Source organism: Drosophila ficusphila, unplaced genomic scaffold (assembly GCF_018152265.1).
Source record: "Drosophila ficusphila isolate 14025-0441.05 unplaced genomic scaffold, ASM1815226v1 contig_607, whole genome shotgun sequence".
Lineage (NCBI taxonomy): Eukaryota > Metazoa > Arthropoda > Insecta > Diptera > Drosophilidae > Drosophila > Drosophila ficusphila.
Window position 1 is genome coordinate 2,670,986 of NW_025064537.1, and position 26,868 is coordinate 2,697,853.

General features: G+C 44.4%; 10 protein-coding genes across 12 annotated transcripts; 4 read left to right on the plus strand and 6 right to left on the minus strand.

Moving 5' to 3' along the window:
• Positions 1–6: 6 nt before the first annotated feature.
• Positions 7–1,193, plus strand: LOC108088212 (hydroxymethylglutaryl-CoA lyase, mitochondrial). The gene is made up of 2 exons (XM_017185916.2): positions 7–122; positions 180–1,193. The coding sequence occupies exons 1-2, from the start codon at positions 78–80 to the stop codon at positions 1,104–1,106; spliced, it is 972 nt and encodes a 323-aa protein (XP_017041405.1). The 5' UTR covers positions 7–77; the 3' UTR covers positions 1,107–1,193.
• On the minus strand, positions 1,140–3,741 carry LOC108088211. Of its 3 annotated transcripts, none has more exons than XM_017185915.2 (3): positions 3,610–3,741; positions 1,607–3,239; positions 1,140–1,460 (listed from the first exon to the last, which is right to left on the minus strand). In XM_017185915.2, exons 2-3 carry the CDS (start codon positions 3,215–3,217, stop codon positions 1,221–1,223), a joined length of 1,851 nt encoding a protein of 616 aa, XP_017041404.2. In that variant the 5' UTR covers positions 3,218–3,239; positions 3,610–3,741; the 3' UTR covers positions 1,140–1,220. The 3 variants fall into 3 exon arrangements, with proteins under 3 accessions (XP_017041404.2, XP_017041402.2, XP_017041401.2); XM_017185913.2 differs by having other exon boundaries at positions 3,442–3,741; XM_017185912.2 differs by having other exon boundaries at positions 3,420–3,741.
• Positions 3,742–4,185: 444 nt separating this feature from the next.
• LOC108088205 (oxygen-dependent coproporphyrinogen-III oxidase) lies at positions 4,186–5,596 on the plus strand. The gene has a single exon (XM_017185906.1). It carries the CDS (start codon positions 4,281–4,283, stop codon positions 5,442–5,444), a length of 1,164 nt encoding a protein of 387 aa, XP_017041395.1. The 5' UTR covers positions 4,186–4,280; the 3' UTR covers positions 5,445–5,596.
• A 1,168-nt stretch (positions 5,597–6,764) lies between these two features.
• Positions 6,765–7,601, minus strand: LOC108088206 (small ubiquitin-related modifier 3). Its single transcript, XM_017185907.1, has 2 exons — positions 7,468–7,601; positions 6,765–7,348 (listed from the first exon to the last, which is right to left on the minus strand). Exon 2 carries the CDS (start codon positions 7,265–7,267, stop codon positions 6,995–6,997), a length of 273 nt encoding a protein of 90 aa, XP_017041396.1. The 5' UTR covers positions 7,268–7,348; positions 7,468–7,601; the 3' UTR covers positions 6,765–6,994.
• A 2,581-nt stretch (positions 7,602–10,182) lies between these two features.
• LOC108088203 (U1 small nuclear ribonucleoprotein 70 kDa) lies at positions 10,183–12,113 on the minus strand. Its single transcript, XM_017185905.2, has 2 exons — positions 11,965–12,113; positions 10,183–11,884 (listed from the first exon to the last, which is right to left on the minus strand). The coding sequence occupies exon 2, from the start codon at positions 11,838–11,840 to the stop codon at positions 10,500–10,502; it is 1,341 nt and encodes a 446-aa protein (XP_017041394.1). The 5' UTR covers positions 11,841–11,884; positions 11,965–12,113; the 3' UTR covers positions 10,183–10,499.
• Positions 12,114–12,687: 574 nt separating this feature from the next.
• Positions 12,688–24,336, plus strand: LOC108088156 (protein cup). The gene is given in 7 exon segments (XM_017185820.2): positions 12,688–13,340; positions 14,122–14,559; positions 14,561–14,977; positions 17,931–18,500; positions 18,561–19,332; positions 19,388–20,200; positions 24,226–24,336. Coding segments are annotated over 7 exon segments (3,528 nt in total). The 5' UTR covers positions 12,688–12,836; the 3' UTR covers positions 24,240–24,336.
• On the minus strand, positions 15,469–17,543 carry LOC108088159 (probable galactose-1-phosphate uridylyltransferase). Its single transcript, XM_017185823.1, has 4 exons — positions 17,126–17,543; positions 16,549–16,718; positions 16,285–16,490; positions 15,469–16,208 (listed from the first exon to the last, which is right to left on the minus strand). Exons 1-4 carry the CDS (start codon positions 17,142–17,144, stop codon positions 15,551–15,553), a joined length of 1,053 nt encoding a protein of 350 aa, XP_017041312.1. The 5' UTR covers positions 17,145–17,543; the 3' UTR covers positions 15,469–15,550.
• On the minus strand, positions 21,664–23,255 carry LOC108088158 (serine protease inhibitor 27A). The gene has a single exon (XM_017185822.2). The coding sequence runs from the start codon at positions 23,069–23,071 to the stop codon at positions 21,719–21,721; it is 1,353 nt and encodes a 450-aa protein (XP_017041311.1). The 5' UTR covers positions 23,072–23,255; the 3' UTR covers positions 21,664–21,718.
• On the plus strand, positions 23,879–24,677 carry LOC108088161. The gene is made up of 2 exons (XM_017185825.1): positions 23,879–24,157; positions 24,226–24,677. Exon 2 carries the CDS (start codon positions 24,226–24,228, stop codon positions 24,448–24,450), a length of 225 nt encoding a protein of 74 aa, XP_017041314.1. The 5' UTR covers positions 23,879–24,157; the 3' UTR covers positions 24,451–24,677.
• On the minus strand, positions 24,621–26,840 carry LOC108088157 (protein cortex). Its single transcript, XM_017185821.2, has 6 exons — positions 26,698–26,840; positions 26,506–26,637; positions 26,035–26,449; positions 25,595–25,966; positions 25,073–25,222; positions 24,621–25,008 (listed from the first exon to the last, which is right to left on the minus strand). The coding sequence occupies exons 1-6, from the start codon at positions 26,815–26,817 to the stop codon at positions 24,746–24,748; spliced, it is 1,452 nt and encodes a 483-aa protein (XP_017041310.1). The 5' UTR covers positions 26,818–26,840; the 3' UTR covers positions 24,621–24,745.
• Positions 26,841–26,868: the final 28 nt, after the last annotated feature.

The window sequence follows — 26,868 nt, forward strand, 5'->3', positions numbered from 1 at the left end:
CTTGAACTCCTATCAGCTGTTAAGAGCCAAGAGGAAAGAGGAAGAACCATACGTAACTTTTATTTACAAGTTGAGCCATGAAAATACCACATATACGATCCCTTGTTTGGCTAGCAGCAAAGGTAAATGCAATAAAAATCTTAATGTTCAACTTATTTCAATGGTCTTTGAACTTAAAGCGTTCGGCAGCCACAAGCACAGGTAATCATGTGCGAATTGTGGAGGTGGGTCCAAGGGATGGTCTTCAAAATGAGCCTAAACTGCTGCCGGCAGCCACCAAAATCGAGCTGATCAACCAACTTTCCGAGACGGGTCTGCAATCCATTGAAGCAACCAGTTTTGTTAGTGCCAAATGGGTGCCCCAGATGGGCGACAATGCGGAGGTGCTGCGCGGAATCCGTAAAGTGGCCGGGGTCAGTTATCCTGTGCTTACGCCCAATTTAAAAGGGTTCGAAAGTGCTCTGGCGGCGGGAGCCCAAGAGGTAGCAGTTTTTGGAGCCGCATCCGATGCGTTTTCTCTCAAAAACGTCAATTGCACGGCTAGAGAGGCGATCGAACGCTTTAAACCCGTGCTGAAGGCAGCCGAGGTGCACGGAGTTCGTGTGCGGGGATATGTGTCCACCGTGGTTGGCTGCCCATATGAGGGTGCCGTTGCGCCGAGTGCCGTGGTCAAAGTGGTGGAGGCACTGCATCAAATGGGTTGTTACGAGATCTCCCTGGGCGACACAATTGGTGTGGGCACTCCTGGCAGCATGCGCCGTATGCTCGACGAGGTGACCAAAGCCGTTCCGGCGAAAAATCTAGCCGTGCACTGTCACGACACTTACGGCCAGGCGCTGAGTAACATCCTTGCATCACTTGACTATGGTATCCAGGTCGTGGACTCCTCGGTTTCCGGCCTTGGTGGATGCCCTTATGCCAAGGGTGCGTCTGGCAACGCAGCCACCGAGGATGTGGTATACATGCTGCACGGCTTGGGCCTAGAAACCGGTGTAAGCCTGGACAAACTTATCCAAGTGGGTCGGTATATTTGCACCGAACTGGGAAGACCCTCCGAGTCCAAGGTCAATAGAGCCTGGAAAGGTCCTCAGCTGCAAAACCAGTGATCCTGCTAATTTGATATGACGAAAACGAAGGCATTTAATAGTACTAGTTTTACAATACATTTATTATTGTTGCAATATTAACCCTAAGAGAGGTGATTATTATTATTGAGGGACTTAAAACTTTTGGGCATCTCTTATCGTGTACAAGGACACATCTCCTGAGGCGAGAGACAGATCAGCCAAGCTGTGATTGGCGCGGCGAGGAATGTGTGTTGAGGACGGGTTTCGGGTGGTCTCGCCGGGCATTTTCATTTTACCATCGTGACGTAAGACAGTGGGTTCCACAGCCGAGTTAAGGTACTTCTGAATCCGAGGCACACTGGGCATGGGCACAGGAGTACGCTCATCCACCATCTGTTAAAAAAAAAAACAAAAGTATCAAAAAGTTTGTACTTCTAAAAGCATAAACTACGTAAAAGGGAATTACAGTGATTATTAAAAAAGATTACTATTCAAAATATCTGACTATTCTGAGTTTTTCGAAATAAAATGCAACTCACGTGCTTGATCTCTGAAGATATGTAAGCCTTTTTCGGCAGCAGGTGGGCGGTGGAATCGATGCCTTTTATTCCGAACCCCCCAATTCCCTTGGATGTGCTGGCCTGCGAGTTAGAAACGGGCTTCAACTGGCACAAGCGGGATTCCTGCTCCAGCTCACTGATGGCCAGGGTAGTCAACATGTCAGTACTGATTGGGCGAAATGTACTCATCAGCGGAGCGATGCCCGATTTCTGCGTATATGTGCGAATGGGACTGACGATGTTGGCGTATGGCGGTTGTTTTATCTGCTGTTGCCGACGCTGTGGGATGCCCGAGGATCCACTGAAGAATTTCTTTCTGTTCCACTCCATGCTAAGCTCGACCTTGGGCGGCTGTTTGGCCTTGCTCGGCGATGCTCCCACCGACTGTGGCTTGTTGCAAGAGCGAAGCGGTAAACTTGGCTGCACGAAGGCTGCAGCTGGCGCTTTGGGCATTTGCTTCGGAGAAATCAAGAACGTGTTTTGCTTGGCGAGCACAGGACTTAGAGGTTTAACGGCAGCGGTTGGTGGAGCTCCACCGGTCATAAACTCCATGCCTTTCTGCATCATGTACTGCATTTCCTCCATGGTATCGTTGAAATGCAAAGAGTTTTCCTTATTCTCATCCACAGTCGTCTGGTCAGTGGATTTATTTATGCCAAATGCGGAAACTCGCGAAGTGTCTTCTTGTTTCACTTCTGATACTAGTTGTACCTCCTCGTCGTCCGAAGAGGACAGCTCTATTATGGTGTCCTCTACATCATCCAACGGTTCCTCCTCTTCCTCTTTTGGAAGCGATGCTAGCTCTTGAAGACTGCCGTGAAGATCGTTTAGAAGCTCCAACTCCTCGCCTTTAGACATTCCTGGTGGCTTGGCCTTTGCAATTGCTGCGTAGAACAGATCATCGACGTTCAGAAGCGTTCCACTAAGCGAACTATCCGTGGCTGTTTCGTAGCAACTGGAGGCATTTGTCTTCAGTGTGCGAGCGCTTCGGAAGCTGACATGGGACGACACATCCGAGTCCTGTTCATTATCCTCGATTATGGTTGAAGGACGGAGCAGGCCTACCATTTTGACAGGTGAGACCTTCGTCTTAAATTCTAGCCCAGAGCCACATGCCGACTCATCGACCCCGGCTAAAGTGTTGTCCCAGAAGCGTGACGGCGCCTCCACGTCCTCCAACTGAGTGCACTCTACTCCTTTCACTGGACTCTCGTTCTCCAGTAGATCCTCATCGGTGCCGACCGCCTCAAGCATGCGACGCAAGGCGTCTATCTCTTTTTGGTCGTCGGTACTGCGATCCTTGGCTCTGGCCATAACTTGGCTTCGATCCTCGCTGTGTAGGTACTGGAACAGAGTACTGTCCGGATCAGATCCCGTCTTGTCGCACATTCGCTCGAAGGCACTAAAGCTATCGTCGCCATCGTCCAACTGGCCTAGGGAACTGCCTTCGTATATGGTTTCCTCGTTGAAATTGACGTTTTTTTGAATAATGGGATTAGGTAAAGGGACTGTCTGTGTCCTCGCCTTTAATGGTCTCTTTAGATCCTCATCGATCTCCAAACTGTAGCGCATATCCTTCGATTCGTCCATCTTTACTGGTTTTTTCGGCACGCTGTAACGTAAAAACAAAAATTAGTATCCCCAAACACGCTTTGTTCCTTCGGACAATTTATTTTTGGTATTTGACATGCAGGCATTCAAAAGGGTGTATTTTCAAATTTCAAAGGACTATGGAATCGAACACTAGTGCAACACTATCCAAGGAAAGAAAGTTATTGGGTATCGTATTTACCGATCTGTCAAAAGAAACGCACGCAGTTTCTGACGCCATTCCTCGTTGTCTTGGAATTTCTTTAGACCAGACATTACAGAGCTCTCTTTATGTGTGAGTGTGTCCTGGTTTCACGACTCCAGTCAAGTACAATAGCGAATTGCTGCCTATAGTTTGTAGCGTTTTTGTTTCGATCCAGATGATCACCTACCTTTTAGCAAAAGTTTTGAAGGCAAAATTGATGGTATTCTGTAATTTCCAAGAGCAACACAATTAATCAGTAAAATTTTTCACAACAATTTCAGTTTAGCGATCGACGCGCCGTTGTAGTCGTTTATTTCGAATGCCACTACAGTGTGCCCGTTTAGAGTAAAATTCTACCTAATAGTTGGGGCTCTCAAAAGTTTTTCCAAAAAATTATTACTTATAATATTATTAATTCTTATTAAATTAGATTTATGCCAAAATAAACAAATCAGGGTAATTGTTTACAAGTGCGGTGCACGGTAAATACAGCTTAAAAAAATAAAGTAAAATATGGAAACGATGTGTTTTTTTCTAAAACTTCGAAATCCGTTGGCGGAGAGTAAAAATTTTGCACCGTTTTTTTGTTATTAACAATTAAAGATGCGATATGTAGTACAAATTCGGATCTGAGTGACCGTACCGTTACCCTTGGCTTATAAGAAAATAAAATTTAAAAAATAGTTACTACTATATGATCCGGAGTAACAAATCAAATAACAGTTTTTGGTATATGTATTTTTAATACCCAAACCAGGGACCTCGGTCACACTGGCGACTGTGCAAATAGAAATGCCGGTGAAAAAGATAACAAACATACTGCGTTCGTTCTAAATTTGGAGTAGGCGACAGCACAAAATGAACGCCCTTCGTCACACGATATCCCTAGTGTCGCTAGGCACCTTCCAACTGGTCCGGCGGACCAAGGGCCAGCACCTCCAAGGCTTTCTCTTCGGCACCGGTCTTGGACTAGCCAGCTTTTCTGCGGTCACGTACGCACATTCCGCGGAGGCGGTCAACCCAAAGGTCAAGATGGACACATCGCGGTTCATGGCCGAGCCGATCACGGACACCAAGGTCTTGCTAGAGGATAAGGAGAACATGCGACACCGCATGGAGCTGCTGATTATGGAGATTCAGGCCGAGTTTTGCCGAGCACTGGAAGCGGAGGAGAATTGCGGTCAGAAGTTCAAGGTTGACCGCTGGGAGCGGGCGGAAGGAGGAGGCGGTATTACGTGCGTCCTGCAGGACGGTGACGTCTTCGAGAAGGCGGGCGTCAACATATCCGTGGTCACCGGCTCCCTGCCTCCTGCGGCAGTACAGCAGATGCGGGCCCGGGGCAAAAACCTTAAGGAGGGAGCCGCATTACCGTTCTTCGCCAGCGGCGTCAGTGCTGTAATTCATCCACGGAACCCCCATGTGCCTACCATACACTTTAACTACCGATACTTCGAGGTGGAGGTGGCCAAGGGGGAGAAGCAGTGGTGGTTTGGCGGCGGAACGGATCTGACCCCGTACTACCTGTGCGAAAAGGACGCCTGCCACTTTCACCAGACGCTGAAAAACGCCTGCGACGAGCACGACGCCACTTACTATCCGCGCTTCAAGAAGTGGTGCGACGACTACTTCCGCATCAAGCACCGCAACGAGAGCCGCGGCATCGGTGGCATCTTCTTCGACGACATAGACTCCCCCAACCAGGAGGCGGCCTTTGGCTTTGTGTCGAGCTGCGCCCGTGCCGTGATCCCTTCATACATGCCACTCGTTCGGAAGCACAAGAACCGCGAGTACGGCAACAACGAACGCCAGTGGCAGCTGCTGCGACGCGGACGCTACGTGGAGTTCAACCTGATCTACGATCGCGGCACAAAATTCGGGCTCTATACACCCGGAGCCCGCTATGAGAGCATTCTAATGTCACTGCCCCTGCACGCCCGATGGGAGTATATGCATGAACCCAAATCCAAAACCGAGGAGGGCAAGCTAATGAAAGTCCTTAAAAACCCCAAGGATTGGGTCTAAGCCACAGTTTGGCTTTTAATAATTCATAAGCGGGAATCGGTGCCTTTCACATTATTTTTAAAACTACCAACCTACCTACATACCTTGTACATATTATTAGCGTCGTTGCAAATAAACATGACAATGTTATTGTTCCATTAAGAGTTCTTAAATATTTATGAAAGTATAGTTGTTACTTTAAATGAAATTGAAGTTTGGAAAAAATAAAAATAAATAAATATTAAATCATAATTGAAGTGTTTAAAAACAGCATATCAACGTTAGTAGCTAGTAGATTTTATCATATCGATTTGGAACTTCTTAATTTCTATAAATTTTTCAGGTTTAAAATACATTTACAATAATAACGAAATTTAAAGCACTCATGGTGAAAGTGATAAGATTAAATATTCGTCATCTTTAATTGTCCGGTACACGAATTTAAAAAATACGGCTACATACCTATACGAACGGTTTTACTATAAAACCCATATGACGTTTGCACAGGACTACTAAAAATAGTAGAAAAAAAGTGGTTTAATTTTATGCTTTTAACAGCTAAATTCTATACTGACTTTATTATAAATTCGTATGGTTATAGTAGAAGCTATTTTTCTAAGTAGTTCTCAGTAAAATGTAGCACTTCATATTAAATAGCGCTTATCTAAGGATGTAAATATTTTATTTGTTAGTGAGCCAATAATACCCAATGATACCCACAACAACATATTGTATGACGTTTTATGAAAACCAGAGAACATTTTTGAATCAAGTTTAATAAAAACGAATAATAACAGGATATGGGGGATTATTTTTGAACACTATTTTTTGAAGGTAAAGGGGTAAGTGTGTATGTATACCATAACTTTTTGTACAGAACTGTACTTTAAAAACCTACATGGTAGACACATGCATACGTACATACTTATCATGTATTCTTGGCTTGCCAAACATACATGGGGCGGAAGTACTATTACATGGAAATACTAGTACTATTTTGAGGTTAATGTTACATCTATGCGGTTTCCCTAGAAGGTTCCATAAAATGACGTCATATGCATTTTTGTAAATTGAGGTTATGTTTTCCCAGACTCTGCAGATTCGCCGGTGTACATACTGACGTACTTTTCCCGCAAATTCAGTGAGCCCTGTTGTGTATGTATACCAATTTGTACGCACACTGACGCATTCAACCCAGTCCTGTTCGCAACACGCGTGCATTGCACATGAGCGCCTCCCGTTGCATGTATGTATGTATGTACAGAGGGATAAGAAGCGGGAAATTCGCACCAAACTGACAAGGTGGAAATCGAAAGAAAAAGACGCCGATCAGGCAGAGACTTTAGATGTAGTTTATAAAATGCTTTATTTACCATTTCCTTGTCTGCAATAGTTTATCTTTGTTGTGGTCTTGTATTCAGACAAAATCTACAGTAGTACTAAACGTACTGTTGTTTCAATTAATGCTTACTGCTTGTTTTGCTGTTTTCTTCATTATGTTGTTGATTCTTTTTGTGTTTTCGTGGTTTGTTAGTTATAAAGGGTGGAGTAACTAGCTTAACTAAGTAAATTTATAGGGCGCCGCCGGTCTGCTGCTGGTAGACCTCAATGGTATCGCCCTCCTCCATTTCCAGCGATGTTGGAGTGTCGTTCTCGTTGATGGGCTGCCCGTCGAAGCGGAAGCGCACCACCTGCATGGAGAGTCCGGCCCGGTCACAGTAGGCGTTCATCAGCTTGCGCAAGGGTGTGTGCTTCTTAATCTTGAACTGGACCACGGCGTTGTCCTGACCAAGCACCTTCAAGTTGATGTGTTCAGTTTCGCCGCCTTTCTTTTCGTCAGACATGTTGTTTTTTCTTCTTGCTTTCTCGTCGGCGCTGCTAAGTAGTCAACGAAGTTTTTTGCGGTGCGTCGAATGCCGGGCTTGCTGTACGCGAAACGAGACAAAATGCCGCAAAGAACACGCGTTAATTAGTAAACTATTCGCGTCAAGTATTAGCAAAATCGAAGAATAGCACTCAATTGCAATTTGCTGCAAGCGTTTACCTGATTTTCTAGGAGTTTAATGCTCGCCGAAGGCAGTTGAAAATTTCCACAAGCGGCTTCCTTTTTTTCTGCTACACGCCAAAAAAACTAGGGCTGCAAATACGTCGGTGTCACAAGCGATAGTATCGATGTTCTGGAAATGTTCGATGTTGCATCGGTGTTCTGATAGTAATATCGATGTTTGTCCGTCGATATGGGTGGGAGCCCAGGGTTGGCGTGTATTTCCACTTTGGTTCAGAGCATTGCTTTGTAAGAGAAATTCTAAACAGGATTCAATTCACCTAGCGAATGCACCAACCTAGTGACCCTACATCCAGGGTTGCCAACTCTACGTCTTTTTACGTAGATCTACGTACTTTAAGCCTTTCTTGCAAACCTACGAACTTAAGTCCCAGAATCTACGTATTTTCTATCAAAATTGTTCAAATTTGCAAAATAGACTGAATGGGCATAATTACCTTTATTTTCGCGAAAAAAATTAATAAACGTTCCGTTTCATACTAACGGGCACCCCTAGCCTCTTGTTTAACTTGTTTAAATTAACTACAGGTGGTATAGGTTTACCAGAATCTCGTGGCAAATAAGCCAAACTTTATACACAAGTATATTCAAATCCATTCATTATTTAGCCTTATTTATTTCATACTCTATGTGCCAATATATAAATATCTATATACACAGATCATTATATTTATATTTGCATGTAAAGTTTGGCTTATTTGCCATGAGATTCTGGTAGATCTATAATTCATAGATTTTTTTTATTTTTAAATTTGTTGTTTGTTTGCTGTCTACTACTTTTAGGGTAATATAAATTGTCATTTTATTTACTTTTACCTACCCTACTCTCTTAATTTCTCTCAGAAAAAAAGTACGTAGATCTACGTATTTTCTATATGGCAATTTCACATTTCTACATAACTTTCTTTGTCTGACCTACGCCTTTTTATAAATCCGAGTTGGCAACCCTGCCTACATCCTTCGACTTTAGCAAGTTCATCAACCCCCGTAAGCAGGAGTTTTGAAATTTGGAAATCGTATTGACTGATTTATTGTTTTCTTTTGTTGTCATTGAGACCAACTATTTTAAAATTGAAAAGGGTTTCCATATAAATTTTTTTAAGTGTGTTTCCACAAGATATGTTGAATAGTTGTTGATAAATTACGCGGATGACACGCAATCTCGGCTTCAAAGAAGTCATTGGAGATGCTTTCAGAAACTCCCAGTCCCAGGATGATATCGGTAATTTTCCTTTATAATTTGAAATCTAATATCATTCCAAAGAAAAAAAGATTCAGAGAATGGATAATTGCTAAATAGATAATGTATCCTTAAACTGTTTAACAAAACGATTGAATTATTTAATATTATCCTTAAACTTTTTTAAAGTACCAACTACAAAAACTACATTTTGATTGAGTGTTTTTTTTACAGTTTAATATTTAAAAATTATTTACGAAAGTGAGGCTTGGACTTATCTTTTTTTTTTTTTAATTGTACAATTGGTAAGTTTCGGCTGTATTTTGTAAAGCTGATATTTTTCACTATTCATAAATTTGTCATAGGCACCCATATGAATGTTTATATCAATTGAATAATTTAAATAAAACAATTTTTTTTTGTTTCGGGAGCGAGTTTCCTTTTATTAGATGACAGTCTAAATTAAGTGACATTGTATCCTGCACACCTTTTTAGCTAGTTTAACTACATTGTAATGTTAAAGATACCTAGCTAGACGAAAGTTTGTTCCCGATAGGACCAAAGTAAGATATCTTACAAAACAAAGCAACTACGAATGTCTTGTCTGCAAACCATACCAAAATAAAGGCCCCAAAATTTAATCAATGTCCGATACCTAAAAGAGAAGCCAGGGAAATAAGGTACCCCCAAAAAGACTTGACCTGACCAGTCGTTACCAGTTACCACAAGCAAACCTTTGTGCAGCTATCTGTTCTATGCGAGTTTCCGCCGCGGGTTCCTCTTTAGTACGATAACAACCAGCGCAACGTACATGAAAAGATCGAAATGGTAAATTACATAACGGTTACAGACATAATGGATAAGTAGATTGCCACAGACCATCAGAGCAGTTCGCAATGTGTACCAAACAGAGGAAAGCTCCCTTACACTTTAGCTCAGTCGGTGCTCGAGCAGATCTTACCGGGGGAAACTTACATAGCCGGGTCTTTTCGGTTCGGAAGGTTTTGAAATTAAGCCCGATTTAACTTACACACCACACCACAACAGGAAACCCAGAGCGGAGGAGAGAAGGAAAGTATCGGTAGCTGTCTCGATTCTAGAGCGGTCCTAGAACGGTAGACGCATGGATTAGTGAGGTTTGTGCGTAGACCAAATTACCTGATTGTGGGCTTGGAATTTTGGACTTGGACTTTGGCTACGAATTCTTGCGGAACTAATTTCCGTTTGGATTTCTTTTCGATTGAATACTTATGCTTTTGATTTCACACTAGTCAGAGTCAGATTTTCAATTGATTGAAAACTGCAAAAAAACAGAGAAAATAAAAGGCACGGGTTAGTGCGAGGGTTTGTGTTCAGGTTGCGTTTGTTGAGCTTAAGTTTAATGAAAAAGAAAGTCCCAGGAACCACCATGGGATAACACCATATTTGATATTCGCCTCCGAACTCTCCGATTTCAGCTCCTGATCCTCCGTATTCCCTTTAACCCCCTTACCAAAGGTGGGGAAACAAACACATGTAGGGCTAGCTTTATTTTACTTACTTTTCTTTCATATTCATTTGTTAAGAGTTACTTATAAATTTAAATGATTTAAGCTACGCACACATTAGTGGATTTTGCGTTTAGCGGTCGGGGTTTTATAATGTTGATTTGCTTGGCGTCTCTGCAAGCTATACCTTAAAATTTTCTGTGTAAAATGGAACCTTGGATTGCTATGGTTATTCCTTCCAGGATTGCTGCGCCTCAAGTCGAATGAATAAATAGTAGCGACCAACAGACGGCTGATTTCTACAATTATTAACCTTGAAAGACAGATCCAAGATTGCAACCTCCTTACTGACGCCACCAGCTCTGGTCGCTGGAGCTCTGCTGGCCATTGTCGGGACTGGGATTCGGATTGGCATTGCCACGCCCCAGAATGGGCGGCGGTGGCACACTGAACATATTGTGATGCGCAGGCGGCCGGTACTTCTCCTCGTTCTCGTCGTCGATCTCCCGCTTGATGGCTGTGTTCTGGTAGTCGAACGTTGGATAGCCATCGTCGATCGGCTCCTCCTTGATCTTGATGACGTCCATGTCGCGGAAGTCGGGCTTGCGCTCCTTGACTTCGCCACCGGCTCCCGTGCCGCGTTCGCGGTCTCTTCGCTCCCGCTTCCGTTCGCGTCGCTCCCTGGAGGATTCACGTTCACGCGATTTGGAGCGCTTCTTCTTCTTTTCGCGCTCCCGATCGCGATCCCGCTCGCGTTCCCTGTCACGCCGATCTCGGCGGTCGAACTCATCATACCGCTCTCGGCTGCCCGCGCGCCGTTTTCTGCGCTCGCGGGAACGGCTGCGCGACCGACCACTAGCCACAGCGCCACGTCCTCGATCACGTTCCCGGTCGCGACGTTCCCTGGAGCGGGAGCGTCGTCGCTCCGCTCCGAAACCTCGTCCGGACCGGGCTTCCAGGCCATTGGAGCCACCGCCGCGGCCAGGACCCTCGCGGTCCTCGCGCTCCCGCTCCAGCCGATAGCGTTCGCGCTCCCGCTCGTTGTCCTCGCGTCCTGAGTGCTTGATGTTGACATCGTTGCCACCACGACGAGTGCCACCCAGACCGCCGCCCAGGCGCCTGGGCAACCAGCCCTTGACCGTGCGAGCCCGCTCAACGTCCACCAGGACGCGCTTGCTGTCGATCTTTTTACCGTCGGCGTGCTTGTAGGCTGCGTGCATGTCACGTTCGTGCTCGTACTCGATGAAGGCGTAGCCCTTGGGTTTACCTGACTCCTGGTCGTGGATCAAAACGATCTTCTTGATGGGACCGTAGAACTCAAACTCGCGTCGTAGCTTTGACTCGGAAGTATCGTAGTTGATCCGGGCGATAAATAGCGTGCGGAACGGGTCCTCCGTGGCGTTCTTAATCTCGGTGGGGTCCCACAGAGCTATCTCCCGTTCCAGCTTGTAGGCCACCTGCTCGGCTTTCTCGCGGCGACGTCGCTCCAATCGCTCCTGTCGCGTCTCCACGGTCTTCGGCAGCGGCGTGTCCTTGGGGTCCTCGAAGTCGGCCATGAACTTTGCCACTCCCAGGTAGCCACGGGACTTCTTTTCGTGAGGCAGCTTGTCCACCGGCGGCATGAACGGGATGGGATCCCGGGCCGCGAAGAGCGCCAGCAGATTTGGCGGCAGATATTGAGTCATTTTTGGGTATTATTTTTGTATTACCTTTTCCTATAGGTGCTCGTCTGCGGAATAAAAGGGCACATTGAGGTTAAGTTTCGATTTGTTTATCCTGCTAGGAGTAATTGAACCTCGTGAGACTCACGTTAGGCAGCCATCCGCTTGGTAAGATTTGAGTACTGGGGTACTTTGGCTAAGTACCAACTATGCAATCGATGGTCTACAAATTGTTTTTACCACTTTTCTTCACTTTTTCGCCTGGCTTGTAGAGATGCAACAAAAATGGAGGCTTATTCGATACATCGATATATTCAAACACAATCCAGCAATAATCGATTATTTTACGGCTTACAAATTTTTACAATTGACTAATTTAAAAAAAAAATAATAATTAAATTACACCATGATCACTTATCAATAATATCACTAATCAATAAAAAAAAATCTTGACAATGCATGAACTTAAATATAGTGCGATAGTGTTATGATTGGTATCGAAATTATGCATTTAATATATTTGGTTTAATAGAAATCATGAACTATTTTCAATTTAAATGTTGCATTAACACAATCGATATGTTTTTGCTATTGGCACACGCAGGCAGAGGTACAGGTCCTTAGGTAGTACAGTATAATATTAATTATATTCATATTATCAATGTATTTTTGTTTGTTATGATACCGGATTCCTGAATATTTTAGAGTCATTTTGTAGAGTCATTTTTAGCTATACATTAGTTAGAACAATCATGGTCAGGTTTGATATTTTTTCTTTTTGATATGGCTACCAACACTGACAGTCTATGCTCTTCTCTCTCTCATCTTTCATTCGGGTATTTTTGGTATTTTTGCCTGTTCCTGTCCTGCTTACTCATCGTACCAAAGTCGAATAACGGATCTTAAGATTAAACTTGAGTTAAACGTGATTTTTTTCTTTTTTTGGATAGTTAGAATTTTCATCCCAATCAAAAGTATTCATTTTAATTTTTAATTAAAAAGCCATTTATAAACGTGAGTATGGACCCTTTGAATGATGAGATGATCGAAATGAAGGACGATTTAAGCGACAAAAGCCCAATGCAAATGGCTGAATCTATGCAAGAAAATGGCGCTGGCGCCTTGAAAATTGCTACCAATGCGGGTAACACCGATCAGCCCTCGCGTCACCACCTCTCCATTTCCGCCGAGGATCAGCAGGACGAGGTGTTAACTCCCGCCGAGAAATCCAAGTTCGAGTACCCACCCCCGCCGCCGCCCCCCACTCCCGTTCAAGCTCCGCCAGCGACCAAGGCTACCGGTCTGGAGGGCACTGCTCATCTTGAACACGACGACGACGAGGCTAACTCTGAGAAGTGGGAGGATCCCTGCGCCCCTCCTCCTCCGCCACCGCTTCCGACCAGCGCCTTTTTGGCTACCGGATTGGGCTACCTCAAGCTGCCCGCCTTCAAGCTTAAGGATGCGTTGGAGAAGGCCATAACCAAGCTAGAGGCGAACAAGCAAATGCAGAAAATCAGCCCTGAGGTAAGAACCTAACAATGTTTTCCTTAAATGTAAAGAAATTTTAATAAGACAATAAACCGTAGATTTTCATTTTTAACTATTTAATCCTAAATCTAGTTTTGTCGATTTTTTCGTTTATTTTCTGTGGTATTTATATGATTGTCCGATATTTTATGAAATAACTTTTTAAAATAATATCGCGATTTTCTCAAATTTTTTCATATTTTGATCGACAATTTCTAAGACAGCTTTATGATGTACTCTTCCGATTCAAGTTTTCTCGTAATTTAAAAAATCATACCTGTATAATAAAAAACAAGAGCGGTTCTGTGAGCGTTACACAAGTTGAAGCAAATGTATCACATAAAGTACATATACTCTTGGCAGGATCTTCATAATTCATAAATACTAAAAACATTTAAATTAAAACATAAATGATATTAGGTTAAAATTGACTACTACTGATTACTATGTATCTAAAATAAATATAAAAAGTTAGTTATTTTGCTGTCTCCAACCACATTTTTAAAAGAAGACTATTTTTCCCTTTGAAAATTATTCTGCATAATAAATAGTTAACTCGCAGACTATTATTATTCGATCTGCAGTATTAAGTAAATTTTCGAGTACAGATTTTGATCTTGAAACAGAATTGGATCTGAAAACAATGTCATTTACAGATCTAGATACTGAAGCTTTGCTTGTAGTCGTTACATTTGACATTAAGTTTCAAAATATACAGACAGAAACTGATACATACATCATGTCGCTTTTTAAATGTTGTTTTTGTTTTGGCACACAGTCTTCTCGTTCCGTTAAACCCAAGAAAGTAGAGGCCATGGAATTGTTACCTAGGCGCTCAAGACCGGAGACTCAAGGCGACAGCCCCAAGACAACCACGTCCACTGCTCTGATGTTGCACCCGAAGTTCCAGAAGCCCGTCGTAATTCTACAGCTGGAGAGGCGACGTAAGGTTGTCCTTCTGTTGGCCAAGCAAAATAGAAGTCTTGCAGCAATTTCTCGGGATGCCATTCCAATGCATGGATCTTCGAAGCAGCCGCACGAGGACGAGGGCCTGTCGCTTCAAGTGCTTTCGGCTAGGGCCTCCACGCCGTACACCCAGCCCACCAGCATGATGTCATGCACTGCTGTTAGCTGTGACCTGGAGCACGACTCTCCCAAGAAGCAGCAGGCCAACAAGGAGACCACGTCGGAACAGCAGACCCGACAGGCTGCGCAAAAAGCGTGCTGCCAGCAGCTCGATTCAAAAGCCGGGAAGCCTACGGGCGCCTAAGGCGATCCGACCTCAGGTCACCCCAATGATCAGTTGCAAATCGGTTAAGAGCTATACGCGCTCCCATCTGCTGGACATTCGCAATGAGATGTTCAATGCTTTGATGCACAGGTCCAAGGAAAGCTTTGTCATGCCCCGCATCGCCACCTGCGATGACATCGAACTGGAGGGCCGTCTCCGGCGCATGAACATCTGGCGCACCTCGGACGGTACAAGGTTCCGTGCTCGTTCCAGCACCAACAACTCGAATATGAACAACAATGAGTGTATGCCAGCCTTCTATAAAAATAAGAATAAGCCGCAGTTGATCAGCGACGACTCCATTATCCAAAGTCAACCTCCGCAGCCGCAAACGGAATTCCAGGTGAGTGCCTTAAATAGTTTACAACAAAACATTCCGTTTTTTAAACTTTTTCAAAATTGTCCTAATTTCACTCCGTCGATTACAAAATGGCAACTTGAATCATGTGATAAACATTTTTCGGATAAATCTTTTAAAATCCTAAACTCGTTTTCTTAATGTAACCCTATTAAATTCAAGTTTTTTTTTAAATGACAAGAGACCTAAAGTTGAAAGTTTGTACATACATTAATTAATTTTAATTTAAATGTTAGGAAGTTAATTTTTCTTCGCAATGTTGAAATTATATTGAAATGAGTCAATTTAAATGAACTGCAACTGTGTATTAGGTAACACATAGTCACTTCTCGGCTTATCTTATAAATCAATGATTGCAACGCATGACCTCTAGGGGTCTTTGCCAATCATGTGGATTATTTTCTAAAATATTTAAAAAGTGATTGCATATAAGTATATGTTATTGTTATATGCGAACTTTATAAAAACATCGACTGTCCATTGTATTTGAATGTTTTATTAAATTCTATGCCAATTGCCACCAGCTGGTGGTGACTTTTAAGGTTAACCTAAGCGAAATCACTTCTCCAGGTAATGACACTTTCCATCGACCTCCCGCAACCGCTGGGCCGCCTGCTCGGGAGTGAGATCCCGTTGGGCCATGCCCAGCAGCTCAAATCCTACCATGAACTTGCGCACAGTGGCCGATCGGAGTAGCGGCGGGTAGTAGATGGCGTGCAGAGTCCAGTGGGCGCTCGACGCGTGGGCATGCTCCGGCCCAGTCGGTGCCCCGTGCCAGCCCATCGAGTAGGGAAAAGAGCACTGGAACAGGTTGTCGTACTTGGTGGTCAGCTCCTTGATGGTCACAGCCAGGTTCTCTCGTTGTCCGAGCGTCAGATCGTTGATCCGCTTGTTGTTGTTGCGCGAGATAAGCATGGTTTCGAAGGGCCAGGTGGCCCAGAAGGGCACCACCACCAGCCAGTCGGGATTCTCGATTACGATCCTCTCCTGGCGCTGCAGCTCCCGCTCCACGTAGTCGGCCAGCATGGGCCGCTCATTGGTAGCGTAGTAGGCACGCAGTCGCTCCTGTTTCATCTGCGGCTCCGTGGGCAGAAACGAGCACGACCAGATCTGGCAGTGCGGATGGGGATTGGAGCACCCCATGGCCGCTCCCTTGTTCTCAAATATCTGCACCCAGGCGTATTTGGAACTTAGCTCGTTGAACTGGTTGATCCACCTAGATAGGCAGGGCGAGATAAAAAGAGTGTTTATCACCACAACTTTCTGATAAAGGTCATAAATCCTGAACTTACTCGTCGATAACAACGACAATTTCCGCTGCACTCATAGTGGGCAAGGTGAGATTCGATTTGGGATGGAAGCACATCACTCGGCAGTTGCCACGGGCGGGAGCTATCTGGAACAGGGGATCATCGCTGTTGGGCGGAACGGGCACTACCTCCACCAGGGCGGGGAAGTCATTTTCAAACACGTAGGTGCTCTCATAGGCAGGTGTTTCCTAACCATTAAGAATTCGGATAAGAATATTGCGTAGCAATCTACAATTTAGGGTTTACAATTCCATTGGGACGGGTCACTCCGGGGCAAAGGGGATTGCTGGGATCGAACTCGGGCAGCTCGTTCTTCTGCGGCTTCTCCTGTTGACCCGACCAAGGGCGTTGGGTGCGATGTGGACACACCAGGACCCATTGTCCGTTCAAGGGATTAAGACGACGGTGCGGATGTTCTGCGGAATAAAATTCGAAATTGTATTATACACAGATACAATTTGAAAGGTGCTTTAAAAAAAATTGTTTTTCTATCAATAATCTAAGTTGGAAAAATACAGAAATAACTTAAAAAAAAATCATAATATAGAAACTTATAACTATTTTAAAAAAGATTTTTTTTTTTAAATTAAAACAAGCATTAAAATATTTGTTTTGCCTTTAAGCACACCTGTTGAATTTCATATTACTTTTCTGTAGATTAGATAGATTGATCTTACTATTCAATTAATAGAATAATTTAACCACTTTAATGTTTTTTTTTTTTATCATTATTTTGTTATTTTAAAAACCATTCAAATGTTGAATTAATCTTGGCAAGCCACTTAAACATTTCATGTTTTTCCATTCTAAACGCTTCACCTACCACTGGCCACAAACTGCATCGTGTCGAAAGGCTGGCACTCGTATCGCTCCGATCGGATTATGATTACTGTTTACAGTTATGGTCGCTGCTCCGCATTCGACCGAGTTCTCGGGACAGCACAATGTCAACCTGCCGCGTTGCGATTACGGTTGCTATTGCTATTCCTATTCCGATTTCCCGACTCCAGTACTCGTAATCGTAGTGCCCAAGTTGAGATTTTCACTGTGCCAATCCCGCTTTTTTTTTCCTTGCCCTTAGCTCTTTTTGCTCCCGTCCCGCTCTTTGGCTCTCGTTCGCTCGTTTAGTTTGGCACGCATTCCGCCTTTTAGTTGAACTGTTTTTTCTAAGCTTTATCTCTCCCACTCAGCTGGTTTTGCTGATATAAGTGTTTAAATAATGTAAGTGCGCTTGTGGGTGTGCGAATCTCGCTGGCCCTTAGAGATGTGAAACAGTCGATTGAATGCCCATAGAGATGGTTATTTTGAAATTAAATAAGTATATTATAATTAAAAAAAATTCATTGTCTACGAGAGAAGGAGAGTGACATGTTGATCCCGGTGCTCAGAATCATGTTTTTTTTTATTTCTTTATATTTCTATAATTTATAACTAACTAAATAAGACTGTATGACAACACATTATTGTGTTATTTTGAATTTCCAAATTTACGAGTAAAAACAATATGAAATTTGTTGATATAAAAAAATATAAAATTAGACTGTTTTTACTTGTATATTTAAAAACACGTTTTTATTTACCAAAAGTGCGCAAATTGTATTAATATTTGTGTAATTGTGTATTAACAGGATCCTGCAATTGTAAACCAAAGACGAATCGGAAGCGGGCGGTTTAATCATTCCAAATGGGGTTACAACGACGCGGACTACCATTCCATGAAACCGTATCACAATGGAAAACCGCAGATCGAAGAGGTCAATCCGAAGCACCAGAGCAATGGCAACATGACGGTTTTACAATTTTTCGACAACGGAGAGATCAGCAGTAACCCCACGGGCCAGCCCCAGGGCAGACCAAACACTCCAGTTATGGGGATGTCTAATAATCGCTCCGAAAACGAAACATTGGAGTCGAACGAGTCCAGCGAGGATCTGAGTCGGGCCAACGAGAATTATGTGAAGCGCGTGATGTCCGGATTCCTGGTTGTGTCCAAACCCAAATCTCGGGACGCCGAAGATCGGCATCATCGACGCTACAGAAACCAAAACGAAGAGCCGGAGTGGTTCAGCTGCGGTCCCACCTCCAGACTAGACACCATCGAGCTGTGCGGCTTTGACGAGGAAGAGGAGAGAATGCTAAAGGAGGGAAACCATCACCAAGGAACTGGCGAATTGGAGAGGGAGGTGCAAAGACATAAGGTTAGTTTATTGTCGGTATAAATATAAATAATTGTACACTTGTATGATGATTTATTTAAGGTGGAACAGAATAAGTACAAATGGACGCACTCGGAGCCCGTGGGCCGCAATAAATTTATGCCCAAGCACGATACAAACAATAACCAGAACGTAAAAAATATGAACAAGGTTTTGGGCAGCGATCATCAGCCTCCTCCAAAGGATGAAAAACGTACAGGCAGTGTTCGTTCGTTTCAGTTTGATAAGTTTAATCAAAGTCAACCAAGTTATGAGAGTAGCAACTATGTCAATCATCAGCAGCTGCCGCAATCGCAGCCTCAGCAAATGCAGCAGCAGCAAACTAATACAAACACAAGTAATTCTAAATTTATGTCGTTTTTCGCCCGGGAGACGAACACCTCGTCGTCTTCGCTCAACGAGTTTTTCAAGCAGGCCATGAACCAGGGCCACGCCAATAATCCGGATCAGCCCAAGTCGCTGGGTCACACAAACCAGATGCCGTCAGTGGAGCAGCTAGAGGCCAAATGGCGCCGCAGCTCGCTGACCACTGCTGGAGAATCGGCTAACAAGCAGTCTGATAACTTCCAAAAGCTTATTGGCTCCCTCAGTTCGGCTAAGCCGCAGCAAAAGGCCCAACCCCAACCGCAGGTGGTAGGCTACGATGCCATATCCAACTTCATTATGCAGCAGCAGCAGTACCAGCAACAGCAACAAAAGCAGCACGTCATCATCCAACAGCAACAGCACCAGACCTCCTTTCTGGCCGGTTTGCAGCTGAAAGCGATCCTCGGTCGTGCCGACACCCAGTTGCTTCTACTCCGTCTTACCAAAGGTGAGCTGATATGAAACTAATGTTGATGGATTGTCTAAAATTTTTTAACTTTTAGGAGAAATTTCCAAGCACGGATTATTGGTGCAGTTGGCCAACCCACGGCTGTCCGACATGGATCGCGAAGCCATTACGGCTGTATTGCAGTTCACTAATACCCAGCAGCAGCAGCAACAGCACAAACAGCAGCTGGACATGTTGTCCAGCACAGTGATTGCCAGTCAGCTGCAGAATCTTCACAATCTGGCCATCGTCCAGCAGACTTTGGCAGCAAGACAGCAGCAACAGGCACAGCAACAGCAACAGCAGCAGCAACAGGCACAGCAGCATAATCCACAGCCACAGATGCCGCAGCAATTGACTCAGGAGGACTTGCAGGCACATGCCAATGTCATAATGCGAAACGCTGTGATGAAGCGAAAGATGGAGGAGCAGACCTCCAAGTTAATTAATGGCGGGGCCAAACATCAGACACAGCAGCAGCAGTTAAACCGTGCCCAACAGCGAAACGTCCGACCAGATGCCGCCTCGAACGCCCTGCTCCAAGCCTTGATCTCTGGCGGTGGCAACAACCAAGCTGCGAGCCACCTTATGAACGGACAGCAGCTGCAATCTCATTCCAACAACCGACGTTCAGCTGCTGATGCCAATGTGCGCTATGGTGAAAACCAAAATTTTCAAACCTTCGAGCACAGCCAACCGCACTTGTTGTCGCAATACAAGCAGCACTATCAACAATCCCAGCAACAACAGACTCAGCAGCCACAACAACAGCATATTCACCAGCAGAACGTCTCCGGCGGCGGCAATAATTTCGGCAAGTCCCAAATGCAGGCCCAATCAGCAATTGCAATGATGCCTAATGGCGGAGGTAAGTGACTAGATAATTTGGTTGGAAAGCCCTTTTTAAAAGTTTATTATTGTGTGAGATATATGGTACGCCCTGCAAACCTTAGTGCAGGGATAATATTTTAGACTAGACCTCATTGACCTGCGATTAAAAATAATATTTTGGCCTAGACCTAATTGGTCTTAAACGCAGACAACAACTGCTTATCCTTTCATCCTTGTAAGGTTTGGCGTTACAGATTTTAATTTGCGGCTTAAGATCAATTGCACAGTGACATAAACTTATATCGTATGCTTTAATAGTGTTTGTTATAACTTATACTTTTTTTGATGTCCACACTAAGATATTTAGTTTTTTTCATCAATTAATGGTACAGAAAACATTAAACGGCTAACTCATTAATGATCGCATTTAATATATCTAAGTAAAGCTTCGATATTTTCTTAGAAGCTTATTTTTAGCAGAGCATTTTGTTAAAATTATGTGGTTTTCCTGCGTTAAAATTTTTTTTGGAAAGGTTTTACTGGGCTATTGAGCCTTATGCCTTCTTCTTTGTATTTAACTTTGATCTGAGTCAGACAGCCTGCTCATTTCTCGAAAGCAGAGCAAATATGCACTTTAATGTGCACTTTCGCGTATTATTTGTAAACTGGTTTTTATCACTGCAAACATTGCACATATTGTTTGCACCTTGCCAATGCACTCGAACGCGTCTCAAAAAGTCAGACTGTTGACACAGATTGACACTTAAAAGACATCTTCAAGGATGTGCTGTTTGCAGTATCATCGCAGATATATAAATGGCATTTAAAATCATCAAACCTTAGTATTTATTTAAAAAGATTATAACTGACACAAGGGAATTCAAAATTCTCAGTTCTTGTTTGCGCAAAGCATAAGCACAACTTAAACTGTTGATTGCACCTGAGACTTTCCTTCCGAACAACTTCCCAGTTCTCTGAGTCATAGGTTCTATTTGCCGCTGGCTATGTGCGCAAGCGGTTACCCACCGATCTCCCCATTGGATATTGCCAATGTTACGTTCGTGGGATTTCCCAGAGCCGGAAAGTATTTGCATCTCTCACTTGATTGCGGGCTTTTGCTTTCTGTTGTTCAAGGTACGCCTGAGGCGAGGCATTAAATACAAAAACAAACTTTAAACGACAGTACTAGACGCTTTATCAGGCAGCGGAATGTAGTGGAGTAGAGATGGGAGCAAACTCTGGGAGGGGCCACGCACGATTTCGAAAAGCGGGTCAAGAGCACAGCTTAGATTCTCTTCCAGGCTTTGCGGTCTTCTTAGCTCTCCAGCGGGATTTCTGTAGCTTAAGTATTGAGATAGCCAGAACCGAAAGAAAGCTCTTGTGGTTGTAAACTTACTTTGATCACCTTAGAACATTTAATTAAAGAATTAAGAATTCCAGCTGCAGGCTTCGAGCAGCATGTTAATCAAAGAACGTAGTAGGATAGAACTTAAGCAGCGATTCTGTTATGTTTACATTTTTATTGCGTATTTAAAAATAATGCCGGAAGGGTGGCTTAGTTTTGGATTGTGGGGGTGTGCACCTTTCCGGCAAACAGAATGTTTCCGGTGGACTCCTCCTCGATGAAGAACACAAACGGCCGGTTCACGTTGAACTCCTCGATGGTGGTGCTGCCGCCAAACTTGTTTTCGATCTCGACAACGGTAGCGGCGTACGCCTCGGTTCCCTTCTCGTTTACATTGATGCCAGCCTTTTGCAGGATGTTGGACACTTTCACCTTGCCGGCGACATCGGCTCCTCGGGTTAGACCCGGCAGTGAAGCACTGTCCTCAAAGATTTCGCGCACGCCCAGGCTGCGCAGCGTCTCCTTGAGGTTCTGCTGGTAGTCAAAGTGGAACTTGGGCAGCGTCACCTTTACCTTCACCTCTTCCATTGCCCACTGAGCGCCCTTTAGCTCGTCGTTTTCGAGGTTGTGGACCAGCTCTTGAATGCCGTTGACGGCGTATGGCAGCAGCACGAACATGGAGTTCTTGCCCTTGTAGGGCAGGCGCAGGATCTGCGCCTTTAGCTTTTCCGAGTTGGTGTAGTAGAAGTAGTCCGTCTGCTCCATGTACTCTGCCTGCGACTGGTCGTCCTTGCTGCGGAAGAAGGGGCCCCGCAAGGTGGTGCCGAACTGCCGACGCCACAGGCCGTTGAAGTAGATCAGATTGGTCAAAAGCATTACGCTGCTGCGCACATTGTCCGGAGCCACCAGCTGCTGGAGTTTGCCCTGCGTGACATTGGCCGCCCAGGAATTAATGGCGTCGGCCGCCGCGTCCGGATTGGTGAAGTCCAGAGCCTCCACTTCGCTGTCGTAGAAGTGCTTGAGCGTGGCCGTAAACTTCTGCTGGGTTTCGATGAAGCTGTCGGTGAAGAGCTTGGTGCGCACACTAAGCGTCTCGTGCAGCTGGTTCTCCTTCTTAAACGAGTTTAGTGTCTTGCGGTAGAACTCCCTCACGTTGTTCTGCGAACGGATGTCGGTCTGCGTGTTGGCCAGCTCCAGTTGTGTCTGCGTGCCAGCTCCTGACGCCTCGGCCAACAGGGCCAGGACCAGTTTGACGGAAAACGGCGAGATGATTACATTCTTGGCTGCAGTCTCGTTTTGCAGAACAGTTTTGAGCAGGTGCCACGAGAAAGGGTCGTGCGAGTCGCTTCGGAAGGGGACGAAGGTGTCTATGTCATCGTAGAGACCTGCTCCAGTGGGAGTCAGGGGGGCAGCCCCGTTGGGCAGCTTGTCCGTCCGGGTCTCGAATATTCCCTGCGGCGTCGTGGTCGTCGGAATGGAGTTGCCGTTGCCAGTGGCAAACGCACTCAAAATCACTGACAGCAACAGCAGCATCTCGGCCAAATTTCCGCCTATCTTTGTCATTGCTCGACTTGATTCTTCTTCTTACTTTCGATCTTCTTCTGGCGCTTGCTTTCCTTCTCTTCTTCGCAGCAAAACAACTGTTAAATGCGGTGGGTCTTTAGTGAGGGGGCGCAGAGCAAGGAGAAAGCGCGCCGGCGAGCGATAACCGTTTGACGCGCCGATCCAACTGAGAGTGAGTAGCAAGCTGAGCGGGCAAGCCGTTTTAAAAACCAGCTTCAAGCCGCTCTCGCACCTCTGTCGCTGCGCAGTCGCGGTCGACGCTATGGCTGCGCGTGTATGGGTTTTGTTGGGACTCCCAAGTGGAAATCTACGTCATTATCTCTTGGGAAAGACGATGATTATGATTGAACGGCAGAAGAGTGCATAGAACCGTATTGTATCGAGAGTACTAACACTTTCCATCAATTAAGAAAGTAAATAAGAACTGTCAAATAGTATAACGAAATTCAATTTGCCATTTTTTATTCATTTAGGTAAAGCATTAAAAATATACATACATAAATTCCAGAACAAACAAATAAAGAATTACCCAAAGTGACCAAAACAATTCTCCATGTCCGCTTTAATCCGTTCTTCCCCAATTACATTCAATTTTTTGCCCAATCATCTAAGCGGAAGTTTCACTAATGAACATTTTTTTTGTGTAATATCACAGTTTTTTACCTTCCGCTACAAATACCCAAAGCAGATAAGGCTATAATTAACAGTTAAATAAAATTTGAGTTTTAAATAAGCTTAAGCTATTCGGAAAAATCTGGCAGCCCTGCCAAATATCGCAGCCCAGTGTTGGTAGACGGTATCAACGAACATCTGATCCAAGTTAAATCTCATGGTGCGTTGATGTAACAATAGCCGGCAAAGAAAAGTTGTGTATTTAATGTCAAATATTAAATAAATAGCCCGAGCCCACGCACGTGCAATGCAAATTCGTCGTCCGCGAGGTGTTACAGTTCCACAGTTGATGGTGGTCACGGCAATTGGGGTGCTGGGCGGTATTTACATTTGGCAGCCACTCATTTTAAAGTATAAAAACGACAAGAAAACGGAAGTGGAGCCAAAATCAGCTGAGACTAGCGGATCTACAAAGTTAGAGCACACTATCAAATCCTGTGAGCTCCGCTAATAATCGTCAAATCTTTTCTTCTCGCCCCCAGATGAGTTTCATTAACGGCTTCAAGAGATTCGCCACAACTACTGTCGGTTTGATGGCCATCGGCATCGGATCGACCGTCCTCATCTACACCACCCATCGCCTTGTTATCAAGCCCCATCTCCTTCAGAAACGCCGTGAGGAAGCCGAGTCCTGTGCGGAATACCTGTTCCAGCAGGAGGTGCACTCCCCGACTGCCCAATCGAGACGCCAGCAAAGCGAGTTTTGAGCGAAGGATATCTTGTTTCGATGATCATCTTCACATACATTTAGCTAGTGATTAATTACCAAATTTCAATGCTGTAACTATGGTGAACAATGGAATTTTACTTTCATACCTTCATTTTGGGTGGAGAGCCCCATTTTCTTATGTTCATTTTAGATTAAACAACGCTTAAGTTAAATCCAATGGAATTTTTATGAAAGCAATATGAATTGAATAAATAATGAAAAGCACAATTAGTTTAAATATAACACTATACACATGACAGGCAATATATAAATTAAAACCAAGTCGTAAAAGGTCAACGAATTGATTTGTACAGTCCCAAGGAGCTGCAATTGTCCTTGGTCTGCTGAGCTTGTTTGCGGAGAATAGCTTTCTGCTTGTGGGTGGGAAAGAAGTTCCACATTGAAAAGGTTTCGTCCAGGCCGCTGGTGGCAATGTTGGTCCCATCCGGACTCCACATTAGGAACAGAGTTCCGCGATCCTGATGGCTCATTAAGTCGACAACGCGGTTAAGGGAAGCCAAAACCAAAATTTCGCAAATCGCGAAGCCCGATTCATCTGCAGATAAAAAAATAATAGTTAAATTTCAAGTGACAAATAGTGAGTCAAGCAAGGATCCCACCACGTCTAATAATGTTGACCAGCAACTCGCCCGTGATCTTGCTAAATGTAACTGTCTTTACAACAATCCTGCCATCTCTTCGCCCGTACGAAGCCACAAACTGCCGGCGCGGAATGTTGAAGATGAAAATCGAAGCAGGACATCGCTCGGCTAGAAGAGAAATTTGCAATACATATATAAAAAAAATTAATTTGTGGTTTGAGAGGCGATTTTTTTGCCAATGATTATAACTTATGGTATTTACAAGTGTTTTTTTAAAAGCATACTTACATTCTTTCTAATTAAATATGGTTAAATTTTCGAAAAATGTTTAATAGAAGTAAAAAGTAAAGGCAACTACTAAATGGGCCTTTAATTACACAGCAGTACCATGCTAAATTCTACCAATTTTTTTTTTGAGTTTTCCTATATTTTTGCACAAATACTATTTACGAATATACACTTAAATTCATTAATATAAAAATAAGAAAAGATCGGAAAATAGTTGGCCATAACAGGGCTGCTGCTTACCAATTTACTTACCAATAGCCAAGTCTTCACCGGTCCACGGATGCCAGTCGAAGATGATTGACTTGCCGCCCAGCTTTAGCAATCGAACATTGTGCACGGCATCAAAGATGAAGATGGTGCCACCTGTATCGCTGGAAGCGAAATACTTTCGGGTGGGATTGAACTTGATTTTGTTCACCTTGTGGCGGTGCTCGCTGAACTGCCTCACAGTCCTCAATTTGGGCATGGCCAGCACTAAAATCATTCCGCAGTAGGTGCCGCAAGTAAGCTGTTTTCCGTCGTGGGACCATTCAATGCAACTTATGTAGCCCATGGACTTGATGAGTAGCTTGCGGTAGGAGACAAAGAACTCCACGGGGGACCTTACCTCCCAAATGTCCAGCACTTGGGCAAAAGAAAGGGGCGGTTATGGAAGGTAGATGCGGTTTGAATGAGGAAAGATGTAACCTTACCTGGATAGTTTCTATCCATGCAGCCGATGGCCAGATATTGGCCGTCTGGCGAGTATTTCAGAGCACTGGGACAATCTACACTGAAGACCATTGTGCTCTCGTCAAGGTTGCGCCACAGCATGATGTCTTGGCCGGAGGACATGGCCACCATCCCGCCCGATGACCAGTCCATCAGGTTGTAATCGATTGGACTGCAAATTCCTGACATCTCGTGGGTGGCATTCTGAATTGCGTAGGGTCGCGCCCGTGGATTACATGGCCAGTCCGAGTCTGCGGACTCACTGTTCACCACCTCAAAACGCGTCCCCTGCATATTGCTGAACTGCAGTAGGCGGCGGTCCTGGATTCTAAAGGTCTTGTTGATGTTCGCTATGAATCCACTCTGCCGCCAGTAGCTGGCTGCCAATGGCACACCCTACATACCACTATTTAATATGAATGTCAAATATATAGCTAACGTCTTTATCTCACCGTTTCCAAAATATCATGCTCCTTTCGCTTGCCAATGTACTTCAAGTTAAATTCTATATTCTCCCGCTTAAAGCGCTTGGGAATAAACCTATCCCCGCCATAGGATTCCTCATGGCTCGTAATCGTATCGGTCTGATTGTAAAAATGGTTACATTTGCTTAAGCCCATAGTAATGTTTAGTATACTTTTCACCTTGTAGGAGGCTTCCTGTTTCCAGTTTTTGCGGCGCACCTTTTTAAAAGGTGTCATGGACTTTTTGTCCAGCTTGGAATACTTATTGGGACTGTCGCACACACTCATCTCAAAGAACATTAAAATTTTACTGTTTCGCTTGCGCCATTTTAAACTTTCTTTAGCCGGAGA

Bases quoted from the DNA above. Each gene is read 5' to 3' on its own strand.
- LOC108088203 (XM_017185905.2), bottom strand. From the start codon at position 11,840: ATGACTCAATATCTGCCGCCAAATCTGCTGGCGCTCTTCGCGGCCCGG.
- LOC108088157 (XM_017185821.2), bottom strand. From the start codon at position 26,817: ATGTTCTTTGAGATGAGTGTGTGCGACAGTCCCAATAAGTATTCCAAG. The intron at 26,638-26,697 runs GTGAAAAGTATA...TTTTACAATCAG, and splicing joins AACAGGAAGCCTCCTACAAG to ACCGATACGATTACGAGCCA. The intron at 25,967-26,034 runs GTAAGGTTACAT...CTTTTGCCCAAG, and splicing joins CATGGATAGAAACTATCCAG to TGCTGGACATTTGGGAGGTA.
- LOC108088161 (XM_017185825.1), top strand. From the start codon at position 24,226: ATGAGTTTCATTAACGGCTTCAAGAGATTCGCCACAACTACTGTCGGT.
- LOC108088158 (XM_017185822.2), bottom strand. From the start codon at position 23,071: ATGACAAAGATAGGCGGAAATTTGGCCGAGATGCTGCTGTTGCTGTCA.
- LOC108088212 (XM_017185916.2), top strand. From the start codon at position 78: ATGAAAATACCACATATACGATCCCTTGTTTGGCTAGCAGCAAAG. The intron at 123-179 runs GTAAATGCAATA...TTGAACTTAAAG, and splicing joins TTGTTTGGCTAGCAGCAAAG to CGTTCGGCAGCCACAAGCAC.
- LOC108088206 (XM_017185907.1), bottom strand. From the start codon at position 7,267: ATGTCTGACGAAAAGAAAGGCGGCGAAACTGAACACATCAACTTGAAG.
- LOC108088159 (XM_017185823.1), bottom strand. The intron at 16,491-16,548 runs GTAAACCCTAAA...CTTAATGGTTAG, and splicing joins TGACCCGTCCCAATGGAATT to GAAACACCTGCCTATGAGAG. The intron at 16,209-16,284 runs GTAAGTTCAGGA...CTGCCTATCTAG, and splicing joins ATTGTCGTTGTTATCGACGA to GTGGATCAACCAGTTCAACG.
- LOC108088211 (XM_017185912.2), bottom strand. From the start codon at position 3,493: ATGTCTGGTCTAAAGAAATTCCAAGACAACGAGGAATGGCGTCAGAAA. The intron at 3,240-3,419 runs GTAAATACGATA...TTTACGTTACAG, and splicing joins GCGTTTCTTTTGACAGATCG to CGTGCCGAAAAAACCAGTAA. The intron at 1,461-1,606 runs GTGAGTTGCATT...TTTTTTTAACAG, and splicing joins TATCTTCAGAGATCAAGCAC to ATGGTGGATGAGCGTACTCC.
- LOC108088205 (XM_017185906.1), top strand. From the start codon at position 4,281: ATGAACGCCCTTCGTCACACGATATCCCTAGTGTCGCTAGGCACCTTC.